Source organism: Urocampus carinirostris, chromosome 2 (assembly GCF_059441175.1).
Source record: "Urocampus carinirostris isolate Australia breed hairy pipefish chromosome 2, RoL_Ucar_1.0, whole genome shotgun sequence".
NCBI lineage: Eukaryota > Metazoa > Chordata > Actinopteri > Syngnathiformes > Syngnathidae > Urocampus > Urocampus carinirostris.
Window position 1 is genome coordinate 24,145,609 of NC_142350.1, and position 26,850 is coordinate 24,172,458.

The following is a 26,850-nucleotide window of genomic DNA, read 5'->3' on the forward strand; positions in this document are numbered from 1 at the left end:
GAATTCCTCTTTCTAAAAATAAGGCCTCAATAGGCATTAAAATGTATTCATTTGGTTTGCATAATAGCTAAAAGCTGTGCCAGGTAATGTGTACGAGGCGCGATGTATTGTGTGCAAAAATTATTTGATTTTCTTATTTTAATTTTATGTTTCAAGTGTGGGATTTTTTGTCAAATAGGTCTTAAACTTCATTTTAAAAGGCATTTAGCACGCTTTAAGCTGTAGGGAGCGTGTAATATCACATGGAAATGCCAAAGTGATGTCAAAAATTTTGAATACAGTAAACATTTTTCCTCAAAGGTTGCAATCCAAAAAGGTCTTGCAATAGTTAAAACCCGTAAAGACAATCTTTGTTTGGTAATTACTACATTATACATTCAAACCAATGAACTAACTCAATTGACAGGACTAAGCTTTTAAAGTACTTATATTTAAAATCTTAATTTTATAGTAATGTTGCTGCATGTATTGAGCTATGGAAATAATGATTTCAAACATGGAAACAAAAAAAATGTTGATGTAACATGTCTAAAAAGGAATTGGAAGAAACATATGCTATGCATATACATTTCAGAACACTATGTTTTTACTTCAAATTATATCTTGTTACCATCATGTAAACCTTTTGGAAAAGTGCCCATTATTTCTTTAGGCAGGGGTCGACAACCCAAAATGTTGAGCCATATCAAAAATTTAAAGCCGTATAAGGAAGGAAACTCATACTGTATCTGTTTACATTAAAAATGTTAATGTTTTTACTACAAAAAACGTATATTTCTTCATTATCAAACATTTTTGTAAAAGCGTCAAAGTTCAACTTTGTTGGCGATAGAAAGCCAACAAAAAAAACACTGGTTTGGTCACTGAGTCACCTTAGTTTGTATTCTTCCTTGTGCATTTTAGCATTTGTTTTCAGTTGCACTACACAATACAGCGACGTCGGTCAAATACAAACTGCCCTTTTAAAGGAGGAGTCCCACTTATTCGACGCTGGAACTAGGGTCTGCGTAAGGTTGGGCCGCATTGGGTCAAATGCATCCAATGTCGTTTAAGCTTTAGTTCATTAACTTACCTCCTTCCACACTCCGACAGCCCCTCATTCCACATTTCAGTTGGAATAAAATATTTTGCGATCAGTTTGTAAGAAAATTGTGAATTGAATCAGATAATTTGTTGAAACGTTGAGTGTGTGCACAAAATGGTGGTCTAACCAGGAAGTAGCTAGCCAATCATATTGCAGGGTGGACATACATCGATTTCAAACATTAGTGCAGTGTTTTCAGTAACCAGGGTTCTTCCAGCTTAAGGCAAGTGAAACATTTTTTTTTTACGGCCATTCGAAATCAAATTCAAGACCCAAGTCGACAAAGTGCCTCGTTCACATGACCTGGCACCGTTTTTAGCCATGGCCAAAAACATAAAATGTCCACTTTCTGGCCACGCTCCAAATGGAAAGGTCTCTGTCTAAAATTCCTGTGTGTATTGTGGGTAGACCGAAGACGTGCGTCCGACTAAAAGCACTCTACCGTTTTGATGGTCATGTTGCCGCCAAAGTAAATCAGTGAATTCTTCAAAAAGACAACTCATAAATGTTAAGTTCAAACAAATGTAAATCCTATTAATGTGTTCACATTTTTAAGACTTCCAAAAATTGCATTAAAGACATTCTAATGCCAATTTAGGCCCTATTTAAGAAAGCTGAATTTAATACCTTTCAAGGAACTGCAAGAACCCTGGTAATTCATTGTCATAATGGGAAATGATCCAATTTGCGGTCTAGCGTAAGTTATTTTTCATTTGGATTTATTTTCACCAGAGATGCAATGGCACAGACCACCGTGGTTCAAAAAAGGTTGAAAAACACCCCGTTAGTGAGTACATTTTGCATGCTGCCTAAATAGTTAGCACATTTGAAACTGACCTAGACCGCTCTAACATTAAGATTTCATATTATGTCAGGAGCCCCAAACGATTACCTTGAGGGCCGCAAGTTTGAGACCCCTGCTTTAAAGGCAAGTTTTTGCGAGAACATTTTCACCAATTAGATATTAACTTTAAAAGGTCCTAGAGTATAATAATGTGCGTTATATCAAATTTCAAAAAAATGAATGCATGGTCTTCAGTGGCGTATTTTGCATTTGCCCTCATCTCAGTTTTGTTTTTTTGAGTTCAGACTTGTCAGCACAGGACCATCAGACTGCATATCATGAGTTAAAAACTAAAAAAAAAAAAGAAGAAGCTATTCTTTGTTTCTGCGTCAGTAAGTTTTCACATGCACGCTGGTTCAAATAGAACACGCTTTGACAGAGATGAATGTGGCGCTTGTAAATCATCTGAAATCTTCCAAGCAACTCCCTGAGGTTCCATTTCGTAATCGGGTGAATTTAGCTCCATACTGAGACAGGGTTCGTACAGGTGCTTGAAATCCTTGGAAATGCTTGAGGCAGAAACTGCTCTCAAGTGTATGCTTTACCATTGCATTTCTCCTCCCTTAGGCAGCTGGCATTTGTTTGGATGGCATTGTCTTATGAAGCATCATCGCCCCCTAAGTGACAGGTGCATGCTACACCTAAACAGGGCACTATGAAATGTGTATTAGTGCAAGGATTACATATCAATTCAAGACTGTTGTTATAGGCAATACAAAAAAAATGAAGGTAGCGTTTCTTAGTGGAAAGAACTTTTTGCACCTAAAAATATAAGCTACATATTACTGTCATTTCTACCCATCACTTTTATGTAGGGTTTGTACAGCTGGTTAAAATCCTTAAAAGTGCTTGAGTTGTAATGTTGCGTTTGAAAAGTGGTTGAATTTAGGTGATGCGCTTGTAAATGCTTGAAATTGTTGCCATGTTTCTTAGGTTATGTGTTGGAATAAGTAAATAAGGGGTGTAAACTAATTTCATTGTTCGAAAATAGGGTTAGAAATTAAGATTTATGCTCCTTATTAGGGTATAAAACTGAAATTAGGGGTTGGGGCTAAAGTTACAGCTAAACTTAAATGTAGGGTGCTATAGTTTGAGCTCTATATTAGGGTTCTAAAATAGGTGTAGAGGTAGGGTTACAATTCGAAACAAGGCTAGGGTTGCAAGGTAGGGTTTTAAACCGATTCTAGGGTTCTGTGATAAGGTTTTATATGTAATTGCAGATCTCTGTGACTTAGCCAAATACAAGATTCACACCAGATCTTTTCTTTAAATAATATTGGAAAATTGGCTTTGAAAGTCCTTAAAAGTACTTGAACTTGGCCATGAAAACAGTGGACTGACCTTGTTTGCAAGTTTGCAGTGCCATTTCAACCCCGGCCAAGTTGTGTATGAACTTGCCTAGTTGTGTGAGAAAAAAAGTACATGCCGTAAAAGATCCCAATCAGGGAATCTCCTAGCAACGGTCACTCGAAAATAAGGTACGGAATGTCTGCGGGCTGAAAAAGGGAAGATAAAACTGATTCAGTCTCACTGAGGGGAGTAAGAACCATTTCTTCAGCCCACCCGTGGGCCTGTGGCATCATAGCCGACGGAATTTCAACATGCATGGATGGAACAAAGCATTCCCATATGTTGTATATGATATAGACTACTTGGTGAAGTAGTTGCTTGGCGAAGAAAAACCCCTTCTCAGACAAGTCTCTCAATCTCTTTGGTTGCATCCCTCAGCCAAGGGATAGGGAAAATGAGAACAATGGCTTGCTTTTGCTATCTTTCCTAGCGTGGGAAACGAGGCTGTGACTTTTGGCCTCGTCACCAGGTATAATAATCAGGGCTGGAAATTGCAGATTCACTTGCAAATTTGGCCAAAATGACAGTGCATGCGGGTTAAAGCAACGTGGTGTATGTTTTTGTCAGTATCGATAATAATTTTTAAAAATCTAAGAATTTATTTGGGAGTTGAAAAGTTGGAATTTCCATGACTAGTCTGATAAATCTGTCCTTTTGGATGCGACAGTAGAGGGCAGTCACAGTTTACATGACAACTTGATAATGAGGACTTGAGCCACCATCGGCGTGATTTTTCTTCTGTTTAAAAGCGTGGTCTATCCAGTCTGACTGCTAGAAATCATTTCAAAACATTTTCAAGCACTTCACCCATAATTCAAACAAGGATTTCAAGCATTCTTATGAACACAGTCTATAGGCTTTAGGTTGCCTAGCAACAGCAGCATCATGTTCAGTTCCAGGGAATTTGCGGAGTACGTACTGTATATACACGTTCTGCAAGTACTCCAATATCGATGGGCGGATTTTGTCGACCCTCTCATATTTACTGGTTACTTTGTCTTTGTGTGACGTTTGGACTACTGATGTCAGCTAACATAAACCCACTTCTGTTTCCATGGTGACTGCGGGACGATGGCCCAGGGCGACCCAGGGATACAGATGTGCAACGTTACTCGCAGCGCGCCGATCAATTTTTACAGATTAATTTTGACTTGCGTGTTGTTTGGTTCCCTGCTTGACAAAGAGCCAGTTCTGAATTAGCGTCCATGTTCAGTTTGGCTGTCAAACATGGCCCGGTATGAGGACAATTTGTGATAATGAAAGACTATAGCTTTCCTAGAGTAACTCGTTCACTACCGGCCAAGAAGGGACTTTGGTGTCAGTAGCGGTTTATTGTAGCCTATCTGAAGTGCAACTTTAACGTCTATACTCAACAGTGGCAACATAGCTAAAATGGATGTTTCACATCTATAGCCATTAATGGCAGTCTAACTAGAATGGGTCTTTCACATAGCTATCCATATGTGGTAGCCTAGCTAAAATGGATCTTTGATGCTTACAGCCAGTAATTGTAGCTTAGCTTGAAATGGCCTTTGACAGCTATACCTATTAATGGCAGCAGAGCTAGAATGGATCATTGGCATCTATGGCTGTTTATGGCAGCCAAGCTTGAATAGATATTAGCAGTCTGAGAGCTAAGCTAAAATGGATTATTGCTGTATAGCTGTTAATGGTAGCCTTGTTAGAATGGGTCTCTCACATCATCAGTCTATGATAGCCTGGCCAAAATAAAGACCAATAACGGCAGCTTTGCTATAACTGATCTTTGACGTCTATAGTCGTCTATTGTTGCCTAGCTGAAATCAAATTATATAACTGTAAAGCATAGCTAGAATGCAAGTTTGACATCCATGTCAGCGTAGTTTGAATGTATCTTTAATGTATATTTTTGTCGATGGCAACCTAGCCAAAATGGCTCTTTGACATTTATGGCTGGTTATGGTTGCCTATTTAAAATGTATCTGACGTATATAGCAGTTTATGGAAGCCTCTATAGTCCCTCTATGGGAGCCCAGCTAAAATAGATTAATAACATCTATAGCTGGTAATGGTAGCCAAGCGGGAATGGGATTTTGACAACTATGGTCATTAATATCCACCTAGACATTTATGGGCATTTATGGCTGCCGTGCTTGAAAGAAATATGTCTTGTCGTCGATGTTAGCAAAACTTAAAATGATCTTAAAACATCTACAGTATAACCGTTTATGGCAGTCTATCTAAAATGGATCTTTCATGTCTACAGCCACTAATAGCAGCCTAGCTTGAATGGAGTTTTGAATCATCCTAGCTATCTTGCGACAGTAGGCAGGGGACACCCTAAATTGGTAAGCGGTTTATTGTAACTAAGCTAAAATAGATCGTTGACGTCTCTAACTATTAATGGGGCGGCAGTAGCTTAGGAGGTAAAGCGATCGTTTTAGGATTAAGGGATCCCAGTTCGAATCCCGGCTCGTCCGTGTTACATGTCGAAGTGTCCTTGGGTAAGACACTGAACCCCCAATACCCCCAATAAGCAGGTTTGCGCCTTACATGGCTGCACAGATCACGGCCGCTATTAGGAAATGTGAAGCACAATGTAAAGCGCTTTGGGAAGTCATTGTCTTGAAAAGCGCTATATAAATGCAGATCATTTCATTTCACAATGGGAGCCTAACCAGTACGGATTGTTTATGTCTATGGCAGCGAATGAGTCAACTTGAAATTACTGTTGACGGCTATAAACGTGAAATATAGATTGTGGTGTCACTGCCATCGACTGCTTTATGCTTAATATTCACTGTTTATCGGAACTGGGCCAACCAGGAATGAATTAATAATTGAAGAAATATTTTTCAAACTGAGCCCTGGAGGAAGCTCTCGGGTTGAAAAAGTCAATGACCTCCGATTCAAACTAAAATGCCACTGGGTTCAATAAAGGTTGGCAAACAAGACTCTTTTAAAACTGGTGTAATTTGAGTTGATTCTCTCAAGGCAAATAACCTTTATCCGTTGGATTTTTGCAGCCATGAGGTTTCACGAACAGCTTCAAGACTTGGCGGCAAAGGAAGGATTGAAAGGGCGCAAGGTGGGCCGGGCAGTGGAGAGCTTCACCTGGAACATCACCATCCTTAAGGTCAGAAAGGCAAAAATCACATTTATTTGTGACACCCTTAATCACAAAACGGACTACACAGATTACAATGACACCATCCCCTTAAACGTGCAAGAAAAACCTCAGAATGAGGAACATAAAAAACTTTGAGGAAGGGGTCAAATACAGGGTTTGTATACCTTTTACATTGCCAAATTCAATAACTTTTTAAAGACTTTTAAAGCTAATTTTCCTATTTTTCAAATACCATTTAAAGAAATCCAGTGCTGATCAAAAAAGCCTAAACCTTAATTTTAAACCATATCTCTAGCTCCAACTATTTTGGAACCCTAAGATCAGTTAAAACCCTAAAGACCTGCAGCCCAAACCTATTTTGGAACCCTACATTCAGTTTGAACCCTACTATGGTGTTAAAACCCAAGTTCATAATCCTAACCCTAGCTATAACCCCGTTTCAAACCAAAACCCTAGCTCTCAACCTAGCCCCAATCTTATCTTGTAACCATAAAATAATTTAAATTTTAAAACCCTTATCTAATGCCCAAACAACCAATGCTTCTAGTCTTAGCCCAACACCCGACTTAAGAAATAGGGCAAAAAATTTAAGAATTTACAAGCACTAGACCTATAGTTGAAGCACTTTTCAAACCTTGAAAACACGTCATTAAAAGTCAAGCATCTAAGGATTTCAAGCACCTTTACAAACCTTGAAATCAAACAAGCAGAGTGCTTTCACCTCACCTTTGCTCTTTTCCGTTGTGTTCAGGGTCAAGCAGATCTTCTCACGCACGCCAAATCCGAAGTGGAGGACAACACGAAGCAGGTCCACGATGCCGCCCTGACGGGTAACCTCGCCCGGGAAGCTGGCAACATTAGCAGGGCCCGATCCCAGTCGCGTAAAAACCAGCATGAAAACGGCGGCGGGTGATGAGAAATCCATTTAGAGTTAGGTCGTGTCAAACAAACGGCTCGCAGGCCGGATCAGATGATTTAATCCTGCCAGCCATTAATTTCCAAGGTTGGCGAAAAAAGCGAGTCTCTAGGTCATTTCTATCAAAAGTAATGATTTTCTCATGAATGTAAACGTAAGCCTCTCTTCCTGCTGCTAGAAGAGCAGTGTTGAGTTTGTATAACTGGCGTGTTGGTTCAGGTGTAAAACTGCCTTCACTCAACAGTTTAAGAAACTAGCAAATAACACATTCAATGCCAAAAATGAAAATCTTTCCCCCCCTTTTTTGTAAATACTTACACGCCAAACTTTTGACATTAGGGATCCACAATCGGTCTCCAGAATACTAAAAAAATCCCAGTATCAAGTCAAGATTTTTTATGGGGGTGGGCTTAAATTTGATACAGCGGTGTATATATTTTTTAAAAGCGTTTTGTGTTTAAGGCCAAAAAGCGTCAGTTTAATGCATAATAAAGCGGTAGTGTTGGTAAATGTGTTGTCTTTAGAAAAGATCTGTTATCAACTGATTATCGTCAGAGTTGGCACACACAGACACACAATACAGCTTTATTTATATCTGTACACTGAAGGACACTGAGGGAAACTGTGGGAGTCAGATCCATCGACATTTCGTTCTGTATACACGTGTACTAGAATGACAATAAAGTAGATCTGAATCTGAATCTGAATCTGAATCTGTTCAAGCACTCTTTAAAAGCTAATTTTATCAAATTTCTTCAGTACCATTAAAAGAAAATAGACAGGTGACTCATGTATTTTTCAAAGCCACAAATATGTAATTTACGCCATTTTTAATCTTGTGTGTGCCTTTATCATGACATTTTTAAATCTTGGGTAAACCGCAAATATCTGTGGATGAAAAATGAAAAATACGTGTGTATATATTTTTGAGACAAAAACTCCCCATATAAGTGTTGGGTAAAATGACAATAATGTCTTACATTTTCAGTTGTTGTCTTCCCAGTACAATTTACCACCAAGAAATGCTACCTACATTTTTTGCATGGTCTATAACAATAATACATACATCTGCACTAATACACATTTCATAGTTTCCCATTATAGGTGTGGCGTGCACCCGTCTTCTTGGGAGCGACGAAGCTTCATTGGACATTACCCTACGAACTAATGTCAGCAGCTGTTAATCACTAGGGGAAGAAGAAATGTAATGGCAAAGCCAAGCCACCATAGAGCAGCGTCAGCGTCATTTTTACTCGTTGATAAACATTACAATTTAAAGCATTTACAAGTACGTCACCCAATTTTCAAGCACAACTTAATCTTAGAAAACCCAACATTAAAATTTAAGCACTGGCACGAACTTTGATATGTAAGGCTACTATTACAGGCTGGGTGATAAAAGTGTAATGTTGAAAAACAAAGCTAACAATTTCACGTTGACATTCTTTTCTGCCTGAGAATAAAGTCTGGATCCAGGCCCCAGAGCCAAACTCAGTTTGACATAGCTGATTTCAAATTCAATATTGTGGAACTTTTCTGTACAAGAAGTTTGAAAAAACAAATGTTTGTTGACCTTTTTCTGTTGTGCAATGTGTTTTGATCGTGGAAAATGAACACACAAAATACACAACTTGCAGACTTAATCCTTATGGACCTGACTTTTTAGGAATATAGGATCCAGTATTTGTGTTAATTTTGATGCAGTTACTTCTATGCGTCATTTAAATATTGATATTTTATCTATATTTATCATCAAAAAGTTTATTTTTTTGCACAGAGTAAAATTATATTATAGAAAAATAGATATATAGTGGTGCCTTGGCCATCTAAAATATTTTAATAAATAAAGGTTTTGATCATGTTACTCTTTGTAAGGACTTTTAAGAAAGTCATAATATACCAAATTTTGTGTATATATATATATATATATATATATATATATATACACACACAAAAGTTTTATCTGCATCTGGTTTTCTTAAGCGAGCAATAGGTAACTCTTTAAAAACACCAGAGTAGCTGGCGGACTGGTACAGAAAATAGCTGACCAGTGATGGGTATTGTTATTTTCTTAGAAATGTGATTTCGATCTGGCATGACAAATTTTACACGATCAGCGTCTTTAAATACATGATCAATTCTCCCGGAATGTTGGAAATTAGCTCAGGATTAATAGATGTAAATTATTCTGTGGCCTTCTACAAGGCAAATGTTTTAGTGGTTAACAAAAGAGTATTTTCATCTACAACCTGGTAAAAACAGTCATGATATAATAGTAAGTATAGTAAAAAAGGTTGCCGACCTCTGCTCTACAGGATAAAGAACATGTTTTTCGTCTTCACTGTTGGTTCAAAGGGTTTAAAGTTGCAACACTGTTAAATCTTTCATTTTTGTTAGAATTGAACCAGCACAAATACATGATTTATTTTGGTATTTGTTTTATGTCAAGTTTGACGTTAAAGTCTCCAATTGTGCAGGCTTTAAGCCAATTTCTATGTCCTAAATCACATAAATCTCAATGTTTTACGGTGTACATATACACTGTACATTGAGAATTTCTTGGTTAAATTATAAAGCAAAAATATATTTTACTTACAATCAAATGCTGGTGTCATAAATGTAGGTGAATCCTTTATCTGTTTTCAAGTGCACAAAAAAGTGAACTGCAGTGCTTAGTCTTCAATCATGAATTGTCTTTATCTTTAATGACCAAACTCGCCAAATATGATTTCCCTTTACCTTATGTAAATGACATGATTTCATGTGTAAATGTCTTTCCCGTCCTGTTTTGTTTTCCTGCAAAATATTGTACAGTATTTTAACAAGATGGTTTTCTTTTTGCATAAATGCAAACATTCCATGTGTGCAGTCATAGCGAAGGAATCTTCCTCGCAAATGGAGTTGGAGAATAAATGATTTTTAAAAACAATGTACCTCAACTATTTCTACAGAAGGGTAAATAGAATAAAATGGTCTTGAAATCAACTTGAGCATCTCTGATATATGAATAAATGTATTATACGAATTGTATATTGCTCCGAATTATCGAACATACGAGCCAAAAACGCATGAAAATGTATACAAGTTGCACACCCTAGACAAACCATTAAAAAAATGGTGACTTAGTCTGGAAAATACTGTTTGTGTGTGTATATAGAATAAAAAAGCTTTGGATTGAATTCAAGTAGATCATTCCAATAATTACATTATATATTACACACACACACACACCTGTAATTCTTGCTACGGCCACGGTGCATCACTGTTAAACTCTTCCAAGATCCATTATCCCCGATAGCATCAACAGAGAGCATTTCTCAGGGTTTGCGGCTTCTGTCCACCCAAAAAAGTGAACTGCACTTGTGCGTCCACCATCCGTTATCCTTGATCGCCTATTTACTAGAGCAAGGGCCAATATCTTTTAATTAGAGCTGCTGAGACATGCCCCTGTGGCCGTCTAAAATTAACTTCAGTCTCAGCCACGATTCATTATGCTGATGGGTGGGACAGAGTATACATTTATCTTGATTGGTGGCTTTATTTTTCCGTTCTTTCTGCCTAAACAGCACTGGTGCAGCCGCAATTTTTTTATCTCCATGACTATAGCTAAGAGCAGGGGCTGGCAGTGCACGTTTTCAGATTTACGTATATTGCAGGGGGTTCTAGTCCCCATTAACCGCGATAAACAGAGGATTACAATTATATATTTTTTGTACTTGAACCAACACTGCTTTGTAAAACCACACAAACACAATATCTTGTGTATTATGTGTATATGTATTGTGTGTATGTACATGTATTAATAAAAAAATAAAAATTGGCTGAGTAAAAAGAAAGGCAAATTGAAATCATAAAATGTTTTACTTTTTAGAAGATTAAGTTCAATGAAAGTGAAGACATTTCAGAAAAATAAATTGACTTGAAAGAAAAACTGAAGAAAATATATTCAGACATTTAAGAACGTCTACTTGGCTTAGAGTTAAGAAACTGAACAGTTCGTCAGTTAAGAAAATTACTTCGATGAAATCACAGAAATAAAAACAATATAGTGTGAAGTAAAAAAAAAAAAAAAAAAAAAAGTCGTAAGTATTTCACTAACAGTGCCAATTTTATACAACATAATATTGAACATGGGTCTCATTGAGATATAATATATAGCGTTTTATTTGCTCAAAAAGAGAAAATTAGCTAAATCAAGGTAGAGGTGAGATCGGGCCTAAAAAAAAAAATCCAGCCAGACCAGGTCCCTCGAGTATCAAAGCCCGAGCCCCAAGGAAAACCCGAATGTTCCCATTTCGTATGTAAGGGCCGGGCTTAAATCACCCGTCATTGTCCTTAAGTTATTTTTCCTTAGTGTAGCGCAGTAGAGGATCTACGCAATGTTTCAGTCCTCCCGCCAACGCCGGTTACCCTGAGCAAGTGGGGAACTGAATCCATCCTCCACCGCATGACACAAAGGAATAGAAACAAAGAACAATGACAGGTGGATAATTACGGGATTAAAAAAAAAAAAAAAAAGCAAGAGGGAAGCCAGGAACGAATTTTGGGTCAGGCTTGAGATCTCCCCTTTAAATCAGGGTATTGTTGTGAATTTTCCGAGCTTTTCCCGAACTTTCGAACAACTTGTAAAGGGATAGCAGCGGTTGTTTAAAAATCACTCCTGTTGACCATAGTAAAGTCAGAGTCCTTGCTAGTAGTAGATCCTTCGTCCGGGCTGGAGGACCCCGAGGCGACGGCTCCCGTCAGGGGGTCGGCAAGGGTCCCGGCGGCTCCTTCTGGCTCCGTGCGGACCAAAGCACGGCCTCGGCTGATGGGGGGGGTGCGTTCCGTTCCAGATCGGCCTCCTTCGGCCCCCTGCAGGTCCCTCTCCTGGGAAACGAGAATGTAATCCTCCCAGTTTTTGGCTCCCGAGCCACCAGAGGACTGCACCTGTTCGAGAGAAGAGGGTCTGCTGTTTCTATTTTAGTGGACACTGCTAAAGGAAAGGAAACGAATAAAGTGCGGCAGTATGCAAATCTGTATCGTTCAGATTTAACTGGTATGTGGTGTTGGTCCCCAGCGACAGCTTTCAATGTTATAAAATGTAATAACTGTCTAAGTGGCCATTAAATCAAATTACTAGGGGAATATATGGTTATGAATGTATATATTTTAGGATATTGTATCAACTACATTGAGCGATTTTCTCTTTGCTGGTCAGGACTAAGTAAGACCCCAGGTCAAAATTGACCTTTTAACAATGGTTAGTGGTGCCAATTCCTAACAACACAGGGTTAAAAGCTTCAGTTTAGATTTGTTGGTCGGTTGAATAACAAAAGGAAGGACATCTAAGGAGACTGGAAAAAAATTAAATAGTAAAGGACAAGTAAAAAAAAAAAAATCATTGTTTATGCCAGGAGTCACCATCGAACACCTGAATAGCCCGTGGACCCGTTCTGAAAATAGCGATGGGTCTTAATGATTATCTAGGGAATTTCAACTAACTGGCATGAGAAATCAGTGACATGATCAGTGTTTTTGAATAAATGGGGGAGAGAGGGAGGGGGAAAAAAAAAAAAAAAACGGGAAAAAATGAAGAAATAAACCAAAAATGAGAGAGGCGTTTTTTGCTGAATTGTGCATCTCTACACATGAAACCCAAAAGAGGTTATCTAGTAGTTATTTTTGGTTTATATGTATCTTTGTACAGGTGAGATGTCACTAGACCACGAGAGATTTCATACATTGAGCAAAACCAAACCCTTATGCAAAAATCAAAAGGTCGAATACAATATATCCATTTGTGTTTTTCGTTTAACTGAATGACATTTATGTTTTACTTATGTACCATGACCAATATTGAGATGGGTTCTACGAGGAGGAAGGTATTGCATTATGGTATTTGTGTTCAAGATATTTCTTATGTGAGGTACTAAAGAGAAAGGAGAATGGTAAAGGGAGAAAAAAACAAGAACAAAAGTAAGAGAAAAATGAAAAATTGAACAGAGCTAACAAATAATACAGAAAAACGCATAAGTAAAAAAAAAAAAAAAAAAAAAAAAAAAGAGTAAAGAGTAAAAAAGAATACCAGCTCACTTCAGTTGAGCCCGTTATATCAAATAAATGAAAATCTTTGACACACAGATATTTTTAATAATCCATGTTCATATTATAGTTCATGAACTGTTATATATTATTAAGCATTGTCCCTTAAACTTTACTATTTAGGCGGGGGCCATAAACTATTATCCCTCGAGCTGCAATTGGCCCCTGGGCTGCAAGTTTGAGACCTCCATTTTAATAGATGAGGAAAATGGGACAAAGATCAAGAAATCAATTCCACCAATATGAATTCAATACCGACACTCATTCATTCAGTCCCGTTATTGTCAATCAACCTGATGCGGCGTCACCGCTGGCTCCTCTTCCGATGTCCCTCCATCGTCAGGGCCCCCGGTGCAGCCCCTGCCGCCTTCTAGAAGGGTCCCGTCGAGAGCGGTCTCGGCCGCTAAGGTGTAATGGTTGTCTGCAATGTTGATCTCCTCGTTTTCCCCGGCCTCAAGCTGACTCTGGTTGAAGCGCAGCGCCCCCTTGAGGATATCTTTAATCTGCAGAGAAGAGACACAAAAATAGGGCTGAAAGCTAACAATTATTTAATAATCAATAAATCGGATGTTTAAAAAACACATTTTTAAGTTTCTTCTCTACATTCAAGTTTTGGTCAGTTCGAAAAGAAAGTGCGCATAACAAGATAATATTATACATTATAAACCATTAAAAACGGGTGTTTATCAAAAATCGATAAAAATACACCTAAATGTATGTTATGCACCTGCAAATATGTAAAATCTTGGCACCTTGTCCGATGTACACATGTCATCATTATTTTTATTTTTACTTAATTTTTTTCCCTCTGCATTCCTTCAGCACTTTCTGTTCCCTTAAAAATTGTCAATGTATTGTTTGCATCATTACAAACAAAATTGGCATGGAACAGCTTATATTAAAACAAAAACTGTTTTTAAATAAAAACTGTCAAAGGCGCCCTCTGTCGGGACAAAGTGGTACTACAAGTTTTACAACGCAGTGCACTTGCATTGGTTTAACGTGTTAAGTGGCTCACAAATCGCGCAACACGACGAATCGATGGGGGAAATAACTGATTTTATTTATTTGTTGTCACAGCCCTAGTTGAAAGGTCTCAACTTTTAACGTCTCACCTGTTTGAGCCCCGCCAGAGAAACCAGCACCTCGTCCTCTTTTTCTAGGTTTTCTTGTAGAATCACTTGTTGAATTTTACCTGGGGAAGCACAAGTCCACTCTTTAGAATCGGACATACTGTATTCCTATGTATATAACGTGCATTTTTTTTAACCTGAAAATAACTCAAAAAGTTTGGTCAGGAGTTATACACTCAGTTTTACGGTAGTACATTGCTCAGGGTTCATAAAACAATCCCTCCCCTTATAGGCGTGGGAAAAAGGGCAGTAATATGTAGCTTACATTTTCAGTAGCAGAATATTCTTCCAATTAGAATTTAACACTAAGAAACGCTACCTTAATTTTTTGCATGGCCCATAACAAATTTTCATAATTAATGTGAAATCTTTGCACTAATATACATTTGTTTTTTCCTCATCGTGCCCTGTTTTTAAGTAACATACACCTGCCCTTTGGGTGCCATGATGCTTGATTGGACAATGCCATACAAAAGAATGCCAGCTGCCGTTCATCACGGGAAGAAAAAATGAAAAGCGACGCTGCCAGAGAGCAGTGTTGGCTTCATTTTTAAGCAGACTTGTTGAGAAACATGGCGAGAATTTTGAGCATTGGCAAGCACTTCACCCAAAATTCAAACTGTTTTCAACCCTTGAAAAAAGTTGAATTCAAGCATTTTCAAGCACCTGTAGGAACCCTGCACGAAAAAGTACAGGACTACACTGTCAGTGACTGTTTATAGACGTCCCATTTTACGTGACATCTTTATTTTGAACTTACATATATGGCTGTTCATCATCTTAGCACAATATTTGCTCATGGCCTCCAGATCATTGATTTGCCCCTGCAAGAATGAGACCTGGGCCTCCAAGTCCTCCTCCTGTTCACAAATTGAAAAGAAAAAACATTGACAAACAACAAACACAGCCATTTACTCATTAAGTGCCATAACGTATAAATACGTTTTCAGAAGCATTGTCCCTCAGTGCTGAAACGTAATATCTTCTTTTTTGTTTTATATATTTTAAAAAAAAAAACTTTTCTAAAGACTTTGGCTCTGGTGCTCAGAAAGTAACAAGCATCTGGGAATAATTTCTATATGATAAATCACCACTAGATGGCAGGAATGGTGTTGATCAGATCTTTGTCCACACATTGGGGAGCACGTACTTCTTTGTGTGATTATGCCACAAAAACATAAGCACTGAAAAAAAGTGTTCATGCAATAAAATGTTATTTTGCACGCAGTGACCTTAGGTTTATGGAAAGCATTAATTAGACATTGGGGTTATCACAAATGCAAAAAAAAGCACTTAAGTTTAAGTTCTTGTGCAATACATCCTTTCACAAAAATGTGTTTTTTTTCCAGAAGTTTTTTGGGGAAATAAGAATTTTCCAGAAACTTGCAATGATCAACTGTTGTTTACCAAACAAAAGTAAAAGCTAGACACCCATTTTTTAGAGAGAAATGTGATGCTTGAAGCTTTTCTTTTGATATGTCCTATGTCTATAGAGCTAATTAAAATTTCTGTAAGCCTTCCAAAATGGGTCAAAGTTTTCTAGCACCTGCACATCCCAATCGAGAGAAACATCTGGCGTCGAATGAGTTAAGAATGTATAACTCTGACCGTTTCCTTCCTGGATATGCTCTTGCTGTGTGAGCGCGAGATGTGGAAAAAGGAGTCTTTCTTGGCACCAGAGGGGGGCGACGACGAGGCGCTCGGATCGCTTCCGAGCTGAGGCGAGGCACTGGAACGGCGGGGTCCTCCCGAAAGGTTTTCCACGCTGGGGGAAGAATTGAGCGTCCTGCAGCTTTCGCCTAAAAGAACCAATAAGGCGCCATCATTTTGGTGAACGGATCAGACTCATCCTAAATAGGCATGGACGAATGTGAGCTTATGAGGGTTGGATAACCATGAAGAAAAATATTAGAACGTCACGGGATTAAAATTACAGGCCTCAAAGGAGAAGTCAAAGCAGATTCCATTTGAAAGACGCCCGTTAACACGCCTATTTAAATGCAAATTGTACTCATCTTGCTTTCCATATGTGTGCAATTCATCAAGAGAAACGTAGCAGAGAAAAGCAGTGTTTTATCGCTCTCTGCTGGTCAGACTTTGCTATCACAGTTAGAATTCCGGCTCTTTTTAGAAAACTGGCTAAAAATCAACCGGCTCCATCAGCTTCCAAAAAACATATTCCCAACAATAATCCAACATCATGCACAAATAATTTAACAATGAAGTTTAAAACTGTATTATACACACACCATTAATCCCATGGTCCAGCTAATCTCTGAGGACTGAATGACGCTTTACATAGAAAAATGGCAACCAGATGATAAAGGTACTGTATCAGTCAGATCAGGAGGCTTCTCCCGCTACAGGCATACATGGAAACCATCCATCTATCCATTTTCTGCACCGCTTATCCTCAGTAGGGTCGCTGGGGTGCTGGAGCCTATCCCACCCATCTTCGGGCAGTGGGCAGGGGACACCCTGATCTGGTTGCCAGCCAGTCGCAGAGCACACAGAGACAGACAACTAACTCGCCCATTCACACCTAGGGACAATTTGGACCGGACAATCAGAAATGCATGTTTTATGGAATGTTGGAGGAAACCCACGCAAGCACGGGGAGAACTTGCAAACTCCGATGGTAGCTGGATTTGATCCCATGACCTCCGAATTGTGCCCCTGACGCGCTAACCACTCATCTGCCGTGCCAATACATGGAAAGCAGTACTATACATTTCATGTAAGGGGAGCAAACTCCTACCCCAAAAAGATCCAGGAGAACAATGGGCGCCACCGGGCTGTACTTGCCCAAGGCACACCACGGGAAGTAATGTCCCAACAACCCAAGTGGTTAAGGGATCCATGTACTATTTTATTATAATATCCTTCAATTTGTTCAATCTTCAGTGAACTTTATCCTATTAAACAGTCAACTTTTTATACAAAAAACTAAGTCAAGCAAAAATAAATCCCTAAAAACACAGCCAAAAAAAAGGGGAATAAAAATATCTTCTTTTTTGCGCAACAAGAGGAAAAGAAGCCTAGAAGGTAAAAGACTCCTGATTGGTGGGGAGACGGCTCCTTTTGTTCGGTTTGTGAACATCACATCACATATTTCTTACCTTGAGCACCAGCCTGTGTTTGGATGCGAGAACCTCCAGATGAGACCGCATCTAACACACACACAACAATCAAATTTGTGCATCGGGAGAATCAAAATCAACTGTGAAAATATACATCTTGCGTCTGATTTTTTGTTATTGCACTACTTTTCTTGTTATAATGAAATATTTTTTAATTGCACCATTATTATAACTTGGGCCAGTCTCTAAGCACTATGTTGTAACTATTTTGCACATTTATTAAGATAGCCTTTATATTTTTCTCTTTAAAAAATTTATTACATGTTTACCTTGGAGTGTCATGTCTAATATGGTTTCATTCAATATTTCAGCACGTTGATATAACAATAAAGCAATTCTTTTCTATTCTACTTTTCCTGCAAACCTAACTCCACACTCTCACCTTCCCTCATCTTCTGTCTATATTACACAAAATTGTGGTTGGTTCAAATAAGCCAAATATCTTCTCATTGGCACCAAATCCACTTTCCAAAGTTGACACATTCTCTTTCTCCATTTACAGTTCCTTAGTTTTTCCCTCCCCTCAGTTTGAGTTTGGGTGTCATCCTCTACACTACTCTCCTCCTACTCCTATTTAAATACATCCTCCACGGCCTACTTCTAAAGTCCCACCATAAACTTCAGCTGGTCCTTCACTCTGCTGCTTGCATTATCCCCAAAACACTCCTTCGCCAAAACATTACCCCTGTCCTTCAACTCCACCGGCTCCCAAGCAACCCCCCCCCCCTAGGAAAAAAAAACACCTACAAAATATTTCTGTATACATATAGGGCCATTCATAACCTTGGACCTACCTATACCACCTTTGTCACGCCAGATCTTCCTCCTCCCTCCTAACTGTACCCACTACCCATCTCAGCGACATTTGGAGCTTTCAGCCTCTCTGACCCACAGCTCTGGAACTCATTACCCCCTGACTGGAATCCTGTCACTCTATAAATCTTCAATTCCGGACTCAAAACCCATCTCTTCAGGCTGGCCTATCCATAGTAAACTGCTTCACATACGTACTCATGATAAGAGCCATTGGTTCCCGACCCCTGCTGTAATTCGTCCACATATTGTCACGTACCTTTACACAGATGCACAGGCATGCTCTCGGACTTCAACATGCGATAGTGTGCTTGGCTCTGGGCGTGTGGTGGCGCAGCGGATGCGGGAGGTTCGGCAAGCGGGTGAGGCAAAACGGGCGTCGGGTTTGGACGCACGTCGCCGACAACGGGCGGTGCCGAGGCAACAGGCGCCATGAGCTTCCGGCCGAAGTTGAGCAGGCTGCTGGACACTTTGTTGATGTTGAGGGGCGCCGCTTTTGTGCTAGACCTTCAAATTCAAATAATGCAGCAATCCATAAGTGTAATGCTGGCATGGGCGACATCAGAAAGAGAACAATTGAGCGCTATATTTGAATGCAGTACAAAAAAAAACAACCCTCCAATCAATAAATAAATAATGATTTGAATAATAGCGGAGCAGCTGTAGCTACTGTTATTCAAAGTAGGAGGCAGGGCGCCCATCTTGGAACCAAGAGGTCACAGATTCAAATCCCGGCTCTTCCAGGTTAAATGTCAAAGTGTCCTTGGGCAAGACAATAAACCCATAATGCCCTTGATAAGCAGGTAGTCACCTTGCATGGCAGACTCCCTATCTGTGTGTGTAAATGGTTAAGTGTAAAGTTCATTGTAAAGCTCTTTGAAATGTCTTAAGTGAATTGAAAAGCTCCATATAAATGCAGTCCATTTCACCATTCAAGAATAGGAAAAAATAATGTGCATTTAAAAAAAAAAAATACTCGTAGGTCAATATAATCTATTTTACAAAACATAAGGAAGTTGACATAATTGTCCGCCATTGTGCTGCTAAGCAATAAGCTTTAGCCTACTCCCTTTTGGGAACATGATCATGTATATTATTATTGTATTGTTCAGCCGTTCTTTTGTTTGGTGCAAATATTATGTTGTTCCATCTATTAATTTGTGTTTGATGCTGTGCCTTAACATACCTTTTATCACAAAGAATTAATTTGGAATTTGGGGAGGGAAGCGGGGATTTTATTGTCTTGTTGTATGCTGAATGCTTTTATACAGCACTTTCAGTGGCAATGTTTTGTCTGAAAACGAAATGAAGAGCAATGAATTACATTTTATGTGTAGCAAAATTTGTATCTGCCTCAAAATTTTCAAACATGTAAACCAGTGTTTGAAAACACGTCTGCCCGGACGCCCGGGGCGTGCATCTTTTACGTCTGGCGTACAACTTTCAGAACGTCTCCGCTCGGGTGGCCGACAACTTTTTCAAGATTTCTTTTCAAATCAAACGTTTGCTTCATTCCGATTTCGAAATCTTCGTTCGGTTTGGAAATTTCGGTTCGTTTAGCAATTTGCATACTCGGCAGCCGATCAGAAGACATCGAATAACTTCGTGCTTCCGGACTTTCCCGAGAGTTATAAGGTCATGCATTTGCATATCATTTTCCAAAGTTGTTAAGGATATGTCAGAGTGTGCAGTTTCCTTATGCATGAGAAGATAAGCAGGACATTGTGGTTCAGCCTTTAAGCATATTTATTCCTCAACAGCAAGCAAAACAAGAACACGGCTCCATTCAATACAACATGGCAATCTACAATAGCAAAACAAAATTTGGTGCGTGCCAGGCCTAAGTGGTAGTACAACTTTTACTTGACATGGAAATGCAATGCACTTATTTGAATTGATTTAACATGATTAGTGGCTCATATATCACGCAACACAACAAATAATGAGGTAATCAGTTGCCAGTGCTGAATAATCGATTTCTAGCAATTTTATCGATCCGTTGTTGCAGACCTAGTAGATATTAGAGCCTTCGAGTATACAGAATGCGAAATGCAGCCCGAATCCCTACAACACTGGCAGAAAACTTCATTCAATTTGAAAAGTCTGAAAACAGGACTTGTAAAATCTATACTAGTTGGGGGCAGACAAAGTGAAAAAGTTTATAATTCTTATTGAAAAAACGACCAATCATCTCTGTGTGACCATAAAGGTTGCCCTTTCATGACCGATCTTAAAAATAAAACAATATAAAAAGTGCATTGGTTTATCCAGCTCGCCTTTGTGTGAATGTGTGCAATCAATCGTAAAGGTCAACCTTATGTGTGCTGCCCCAAAAAAATTATTGACCACGTTTTACTAATGATATTTAAAAGGTCGATTGCGTCTGGATGCAATTTTGGATTTATTTATGTTGTCATTGGTCCAAGCATATGAGCAGAGTTTTTCCTTTCACAGTTCACTCGACCTCTACGGATTTTTTACACCACTCGTCTTTGTTTACCCCAGTAAAAAAATCTCTCAAATAGTTCACAGCGGCATTACCGTGTCTTATTTATCAGGTCGGCTCCTCTTGTTTTGTAGTAATCCAGGTTCTGCTGGAATTGGTAGTTGACAGGGCGAGGATGATTCTTTAATAAAAAAAAAATGAGAGAGAGCGGCCATTATTTAGAAATTATGTTAGGTAACGGTCTAAGACAGGTGTAAATAAAGGGGCATTATCCCTCCCTCCCGCCACAACCTTTTTCAGCCTGAGGTGTTACTATGATGTATACTAAGAGTGACACGGTCATCAACTTAAGGACATTGCTGTCACTTTACATCAGCTCCAGTAAAAGTATGGGTCACAGGTTAAATAACAAGGTTTATAATATTTCAGTTTGACTAGAGCAGTGTTTCTCAAATTATTCTGCGCCATGGCAAATGTTCAAAAATTAATGTCTGGCACCATATTCAGTTTTCATTTTTGAAAATTATCAGGTTGACTAAATTGACAGTATAATTGTTTTCTCATCTTTTGTTACCATGGCTCAGGAGGTAATACAGGTTATTTATTTTGGTTAATTATTACACTTACACTAATTACACTAATTTTGGATTTTACAAATATGTTTACTTGTTTTTCAAAGTTTACTAGATTTTTATCTTGTTTTTCAAAAAACGAAAAAACTAAAAATAGTTAAAATGAACAAAAATGATCTGCCAATGGAATTGTTTTTACTGTGTTTTATTTCTTAATATTTACATCAGATCAAAAACAGAAAAAGTATTTACAAGATTTTTACTTTGATTTAATTACTTTTTGCAGTAGAATCTTAAACAGCCTCGCCAAACAATATAAGTTAAATATACTATACAGTAACTCATGAGCAGATAATAAGTATATGAAAAAAAAACAGTTATCAGCTGCTGCCTACAGATATTAAATGTTACAGTTAGTCATCTGATCACTGGAAAAAAAGCAAAAATACTGGACAATGGCATGATTACAAGCAAACAAAATAGAGGTCTAAAGGCAGACTGGTTGAATAACTCTATAGAATAAAGGATAAAACCAAAAGAAAAATGTCTTCCCCGTCTAAAATCCATTTTGAGTGATCACAGCTTTCTTACTCTGGGATCTCTGAGAAAGAGAGCTTTCTGCAACAGAGAGTTAATGTCTCCGAGAGGAGGGTAGTGCATCAGGAGGCCCAGGCAAGTCTGAAAGTTGCTGGCAATCACTGAAATAAGGAAAAGGCATTCAATTAGAATTTGTCCAAGTAATACACAACCTGTCGGTCTTGAGTTACGTACGAGCATCTCGGATGTAGAGCAGCATTGCCACAAAGACGTAATCCACCAAATCCAAGGTGATGCTGTCAGCAAACAGGGCATCCCATACCACAAGAAGGTCCTGAAGCGGAAATTCACGACCAAAGAGCAAACGCACCCAGCGGCTAAAAGGGAAGATAAATAAATGCACCGCGTGAGTTAGTTCTTCACAGGTTTGGAAGAAAAAACACACAAAATATACTGACATTCCGTAGATTTGGGGGGCAATTTCCAGCCGGTTAAGATGCATGTGCAGCTCCACGTCGTGCCTCTTCACCAACTGGTCTTGGATGCGGTTGACTTTGGTAACTATGGCGACGGATGGGCCGGAGTCCTGCGGCCGGGCAAAGGGGATGCTGCTCAGGATTTCTTCTTTACCCTGGAGGCGAACGTCATATACAGAGTTAGTACATATTTTTCCATGGCCAAATACAAGCACGTTTTAAGACATTTAAAGCCAAATTTTCCAATTTCTCCAGTACCATTTGAAGAAAAAAATCTGGTGTGAATTGTGTATTTTGCAGACCCGCAATTATTTCTGTGATTGACATATGCGAATTTAATCTTGCGTGTGCAATTATCAAGACATACTGCATGATTTTTAGATCTTGAATGAATCATGAATACATTTGCTTTTGAGACAAACTTTCACTATATAGGTGTAGGGTAAAAATGAAGAGAAAGCGTTTGTCATCATTATTTACCACTGGGAAACGCTACATTCATTTTTTGAATGTCCCATAATAAATGTTCATAATTGTCCATAATGCTTGCACAACTACACAAATCATAGTGCCCCGTTTAAGTGTAGCATGCACCGGTCCACTTGGGCACGACCTGTAAGGGTCAATGACACTTCTGAGGACAATGCCATACAAAGTAATGCCAGCTGTCGTGAATCACGAGGGAAAAAGAAATGCAATGGCAAAGCAACCAAAAAGCAGTGTCGGCATCATTTTTAAGCAGACTTGTTGAAAAACATGGAAAGAATTTTAAATCGGGTGTCTCCCACGTCGTCGCGATTCAGATTCCAGCTATACCAGAATTCATGAATTCTGGACTGAGATTTTTCAGCTTGAACTGTTGGAAAGTTTCAGATTGTATCGGCGACGTCGGCTCCGTGCGGGGAAGCGGCAGTCAAGCTAGCTTCGGCTCGGACGTGACTCGCCTTCACTCCCCGCAGCCGCTTTCTTTCCTGCTCGTCGACCGTTCGGCTTTTGGTTGACTCTGCGGCGTCGAATCGTCTCTTCGCTCGTTTGAGTGTGCTTCGTCAAGAGCGAGTCGCCATAACGCCAAAAGCGTGTCGCTACAACGTTAAAGATCGGCCATTGTTGACGCTGGCAAACATGGCGGCGCTACTTGTATAGTGACCAACAGTCGGGGGAACTAAGTCCGGCGAAAATAACAACTTGAGACTCAGAGGGCGATTGGGTGATGCGACCAGCGGACGGTGCCGTAAGAGGAACGTGAAATTTTCAAGATGCCGAGCAGAGATAAAGAACTCGAGGAAATTAAAAAGTCACTCGGCTTTTTAATGGATATCGTCACCAGACAACAAGACACAATTTTGAGTTTAATGGCAGAAATCAAAGACCTAAAAAACGAAAACATGGAGAAAGAAAAGAGGATTATTGCACTAGAAGGACGCGTAGCAGATCTGGAACAGTATACCAGGATAAATGACATCATTATCACCGGTTTGGACATCAAACCTCGGACCTATGCCAAGGCTGTGGCAAATACAAATATTGCAACAGATGCTGATGAGGATTCAGCTGAGCAACAGGTCATTGCTTTTATGAGTAAAAAAGGCATATCCATCAATGCTGAGGACATAGAAGCATGCCACCCATTAACAAGAGGTGACAACCGACCCAAGGCGACCATCGTAAGGTTTGTTAACAGAAAACGGAAACATGAAATCCTTAAGCAAGGAAAAAAACTAAAAGGGACTAATGTTTATTTAAATGAACACTTAAGCAAAAAAAACTCTGACATTGCAAGACAGGCTCGATTTTTGAGGAAAACGAACAAAATACAAGGAACATGGACTTCAAACTGCAGAGTATACATAAAGTTAAACGGCACTCCGGAACAAGCAAAAATATTATGGGTTCGAGAAATGCAGGAGCTGGACAGATTTGCCTGAAGTGTAACAATGGCATCCTGGACTGACAATATGGACACCCTTATTACAGATCACAATAAAAAAATCCATCATAAAATATTAGGCCATGATTTACCGGAACTGAGCATTGTTAATCACACTGACTCTAATAATTCAAGATTAGATGACTTCGATCCTGACCACAAATTCATATCAGCTAGCTCAGACAATTGCAAATATTATACTGGAAATGAATACAATACCTTTGTTAATTCTGAAGACAAATTCTCAATAATACACTTTAACAGTAGAAGTATGTACACAAATTTTGATGACATCACTGAGTACTTACAACAATTTGAGAACCCGTTTAGTGTTATTGCAGTTTCTGAAACGTGGTTCAGTGAGGGAAGGGGTGTAAATTTTGAATTAAATAATTATAATCTGAACTATGTAAATAGAACTAACAAAATAGGAGGTGGAGTAGCTATATATGTGCACAAAAGATTAAAATCGAAAATATTACAAAACATGTCATTTGTCATTGACGATTTACTTGAATGTATTACAATAGAAATTATAAATGAAAAAAGGAAAAGTATCATAGTCAGTTGTGTGTATAGAACACCGGGCTCAAATCTGGAAACCTTCACAAACTGGGCTGAAAAAACATATTCAACAATAAGCGCCAAAACACTATTCATTTGTGGAGATTTCAACATCGATCTAATGAATCCAAACAACCATAAAAACATTGATGACTATATTAATATGATGTACAGTATGAGTTTGTACCCAACTATATTAAGGCCTAGTAGACTCACTTCACACAGTGCAACACTCATTGACAATATATTTACAAATAATATGGAATTTACAAATGTCAGCGGGTTACTGGTTTGTGATATTTCTGATCACCTACCAGTATTTACAGTATATGATGAAAAGGTTACTAGACAAGAATCAATTAAGGATTATGCTTACAAACGAGTTAGAACTGAAGCGACTATTATATCACTGTATGATGACTTAGTTAAACAAAACTGGAATGCTATATATGGTACAGATGATGTGGATGGTGCGTTTGACATATTTTTGGAAATATTCACCAACAAGTACAACAAAAATTGCCCAATGAGACAAATTAATATTAAGAATAAATCTGTAAATCATCCATGGATAACTAAGGGTTTACATAATGCTTGTAAGAAAAAAAACTACTTATATAGAAAATTTATTAAACTAAGAACTAAGGAAGCCGAAACCCGGTATAAAACGTATAAAAACAAATTGACAGGAATATTAAGAGCAAGCAAGAAATTATACTATACCAATTTATTACATCATAACAAAAGTAATATCAAAGGTATTTGGGATATATTAAATAGTATAATAAAAGGAAAGAATGTAAGCAATGCATATCCAAACTATTTTATTGATAAGAACAGTGAAAATTATAATTTAAATCAAGTTGTGGAGAATTTCAATAGTTATTTTGTAAATGTTGGACCAGAGCTCGCTGCAAATATCCCAGAGTGCAGTGGTAAACAATTTGAGTCACTAATAAAAATGAACTCCAAGACCATGTTTTTATCTGGGGTTACGGAATCAGAAATCTTAGACGTGGTTAACAACTGTAAAAACAAAACGTCTATGGATTGTTTTGACATCGATATGGTACTAATTAAGCAAATTATAAACAGCATTGTGAAACCATTGACCTACATCTGTAATCTATCATTTCTAACAGGCACATTTCCAAATCAAATAAAAATAGCAAAAGTTATACCAATATACAAAAATGGGAACAAGCACATTTTTACAAACTATAGACCGGTATCTCTGCTTCCTCAGTTCTCTAAAATATTAGAGAGACTTTACAATAATAGACTGGAACAATTTGTAGATAAACATAAATTGATTAATGAAAGTCAATATGGTTTTAGAGCAAACAGATCAGCGACAATGGCAATTATTGATGCAGTAGAAGAAATCACCCACAGTATAGAAAAGAAGAGATACGCAGTCGGGGTATTTATTGACTTAAAAAAAGCATTTGATACCATTAATCATAATATACTATTAAAAAAACTGGAAAGATATGGCATCAGGGGAGTGGCTTTGAAATGGATTCAAAGTTATTTGACGGGGAGGAAGCAATATGTAAAAATGGGAGAGTTTTCATCTGAATATTTGGACATCTGTTGTGGAGTACCACAGGGTTCTATCCTGGGACCAAAGCTATTTAATTTATATATTAACGATATTTTTAATGTTTCAAAACTATTGAAAATAGTAGTATTTGCAGATGACACTAACATTTTCTATTCAAATGATAACTATATGGATTTGGTAACCTGTATTAATCGTGAACTAATTAACCTAAAAGTATGGATGGATATAAATAAATTATCTTTAAATTTAAATAAAACCAAAGTAATATTCTTTGGTAATCGTAAGGCA

General features: G+C 38.3%; 2 protein-coding genes across 4 annotated transcripts in view; one reads left to right on the forward strand and one right to left on the reverse strand.

Moving 5' to 3' along the window:
• Positions 1-10,288, forward strand: part of LOC148371446 (inactive phospholipase C-like protein 2) — a 55,037-nt gene extending 44,749 nt beyond the window's left edge. For 2 of the 3 annotated variants that reach the window (XM_088329524.1, XM_088329526.1), the window contains 2 exons: positions 6,284-6,393; positions 7,139-7,862. In XM_088329524.1, coding sequence (XP_088185650.1) covers positions 6,284-6,393; positions 7,139-7,300 — 272 coding nt within the window. In that variant the 3' untranslated portion in view covers positions 7,301-7,862. Of the gene's footprint in view, positions 1-6,283; positions 6,394-7,138; positions 7,863-8,394 lie in introns of those variants that run through there. The other variant, XM_088329525.1, reaches the window with a different exon arrangement.
• Positions 10,289-11,145: 857 nt separating this feature from the next.
• tbc1d5 (TBC1 domain family, member 5) overlaps positions 11,146-26,850 on the reverse strand; it is a 37,029-nt gene continuing 21,324 nt past the window's right edge. The window contains exons 12-22 of the mRNA XM_088329527.1: positions 22,487-22,659; positions 22,263-22,405; positions 22,083-22,189; positions 21,015-21,100; positions 18,733-18,980; positions 17,640-17,690; positions 16,129-16,319; positions 15,281-15,380; positions 14,503-14,582; positions 13,681-13,890; positions 11,146-12,232 (exon numbers count right to left, since the gene is read on the reverse strand). Coding sequence (XP_088185653.1) covers positions 11,951-12,232; positions 13,681-13,890; positions 14,503-14,582; positions 15,281-15,380; positions 16,129-16,319; positions 17,640-17,690; positions 18,733-18,980; positions 21,015-21,100; positions 22,083-22,189; positions 22,263-22,405; positions 22,487-22,659 — 1,671 coding nt within the window. The 3' untranslated portion in view covers positions 11,146-11,950. The remainder of the gene's footprint in view (positions 12,233-13,680; positions 13,891-14,502; positions 14,583-15,280; positions 15,381-16,128; positions 16,320-17,639; positions 17,691-18,732; positions 18,981-21,014; positions 21,101-22,082; positions 22,190-22,262; positions 22,406-22,486; positions 22,660-26,850) is intronic.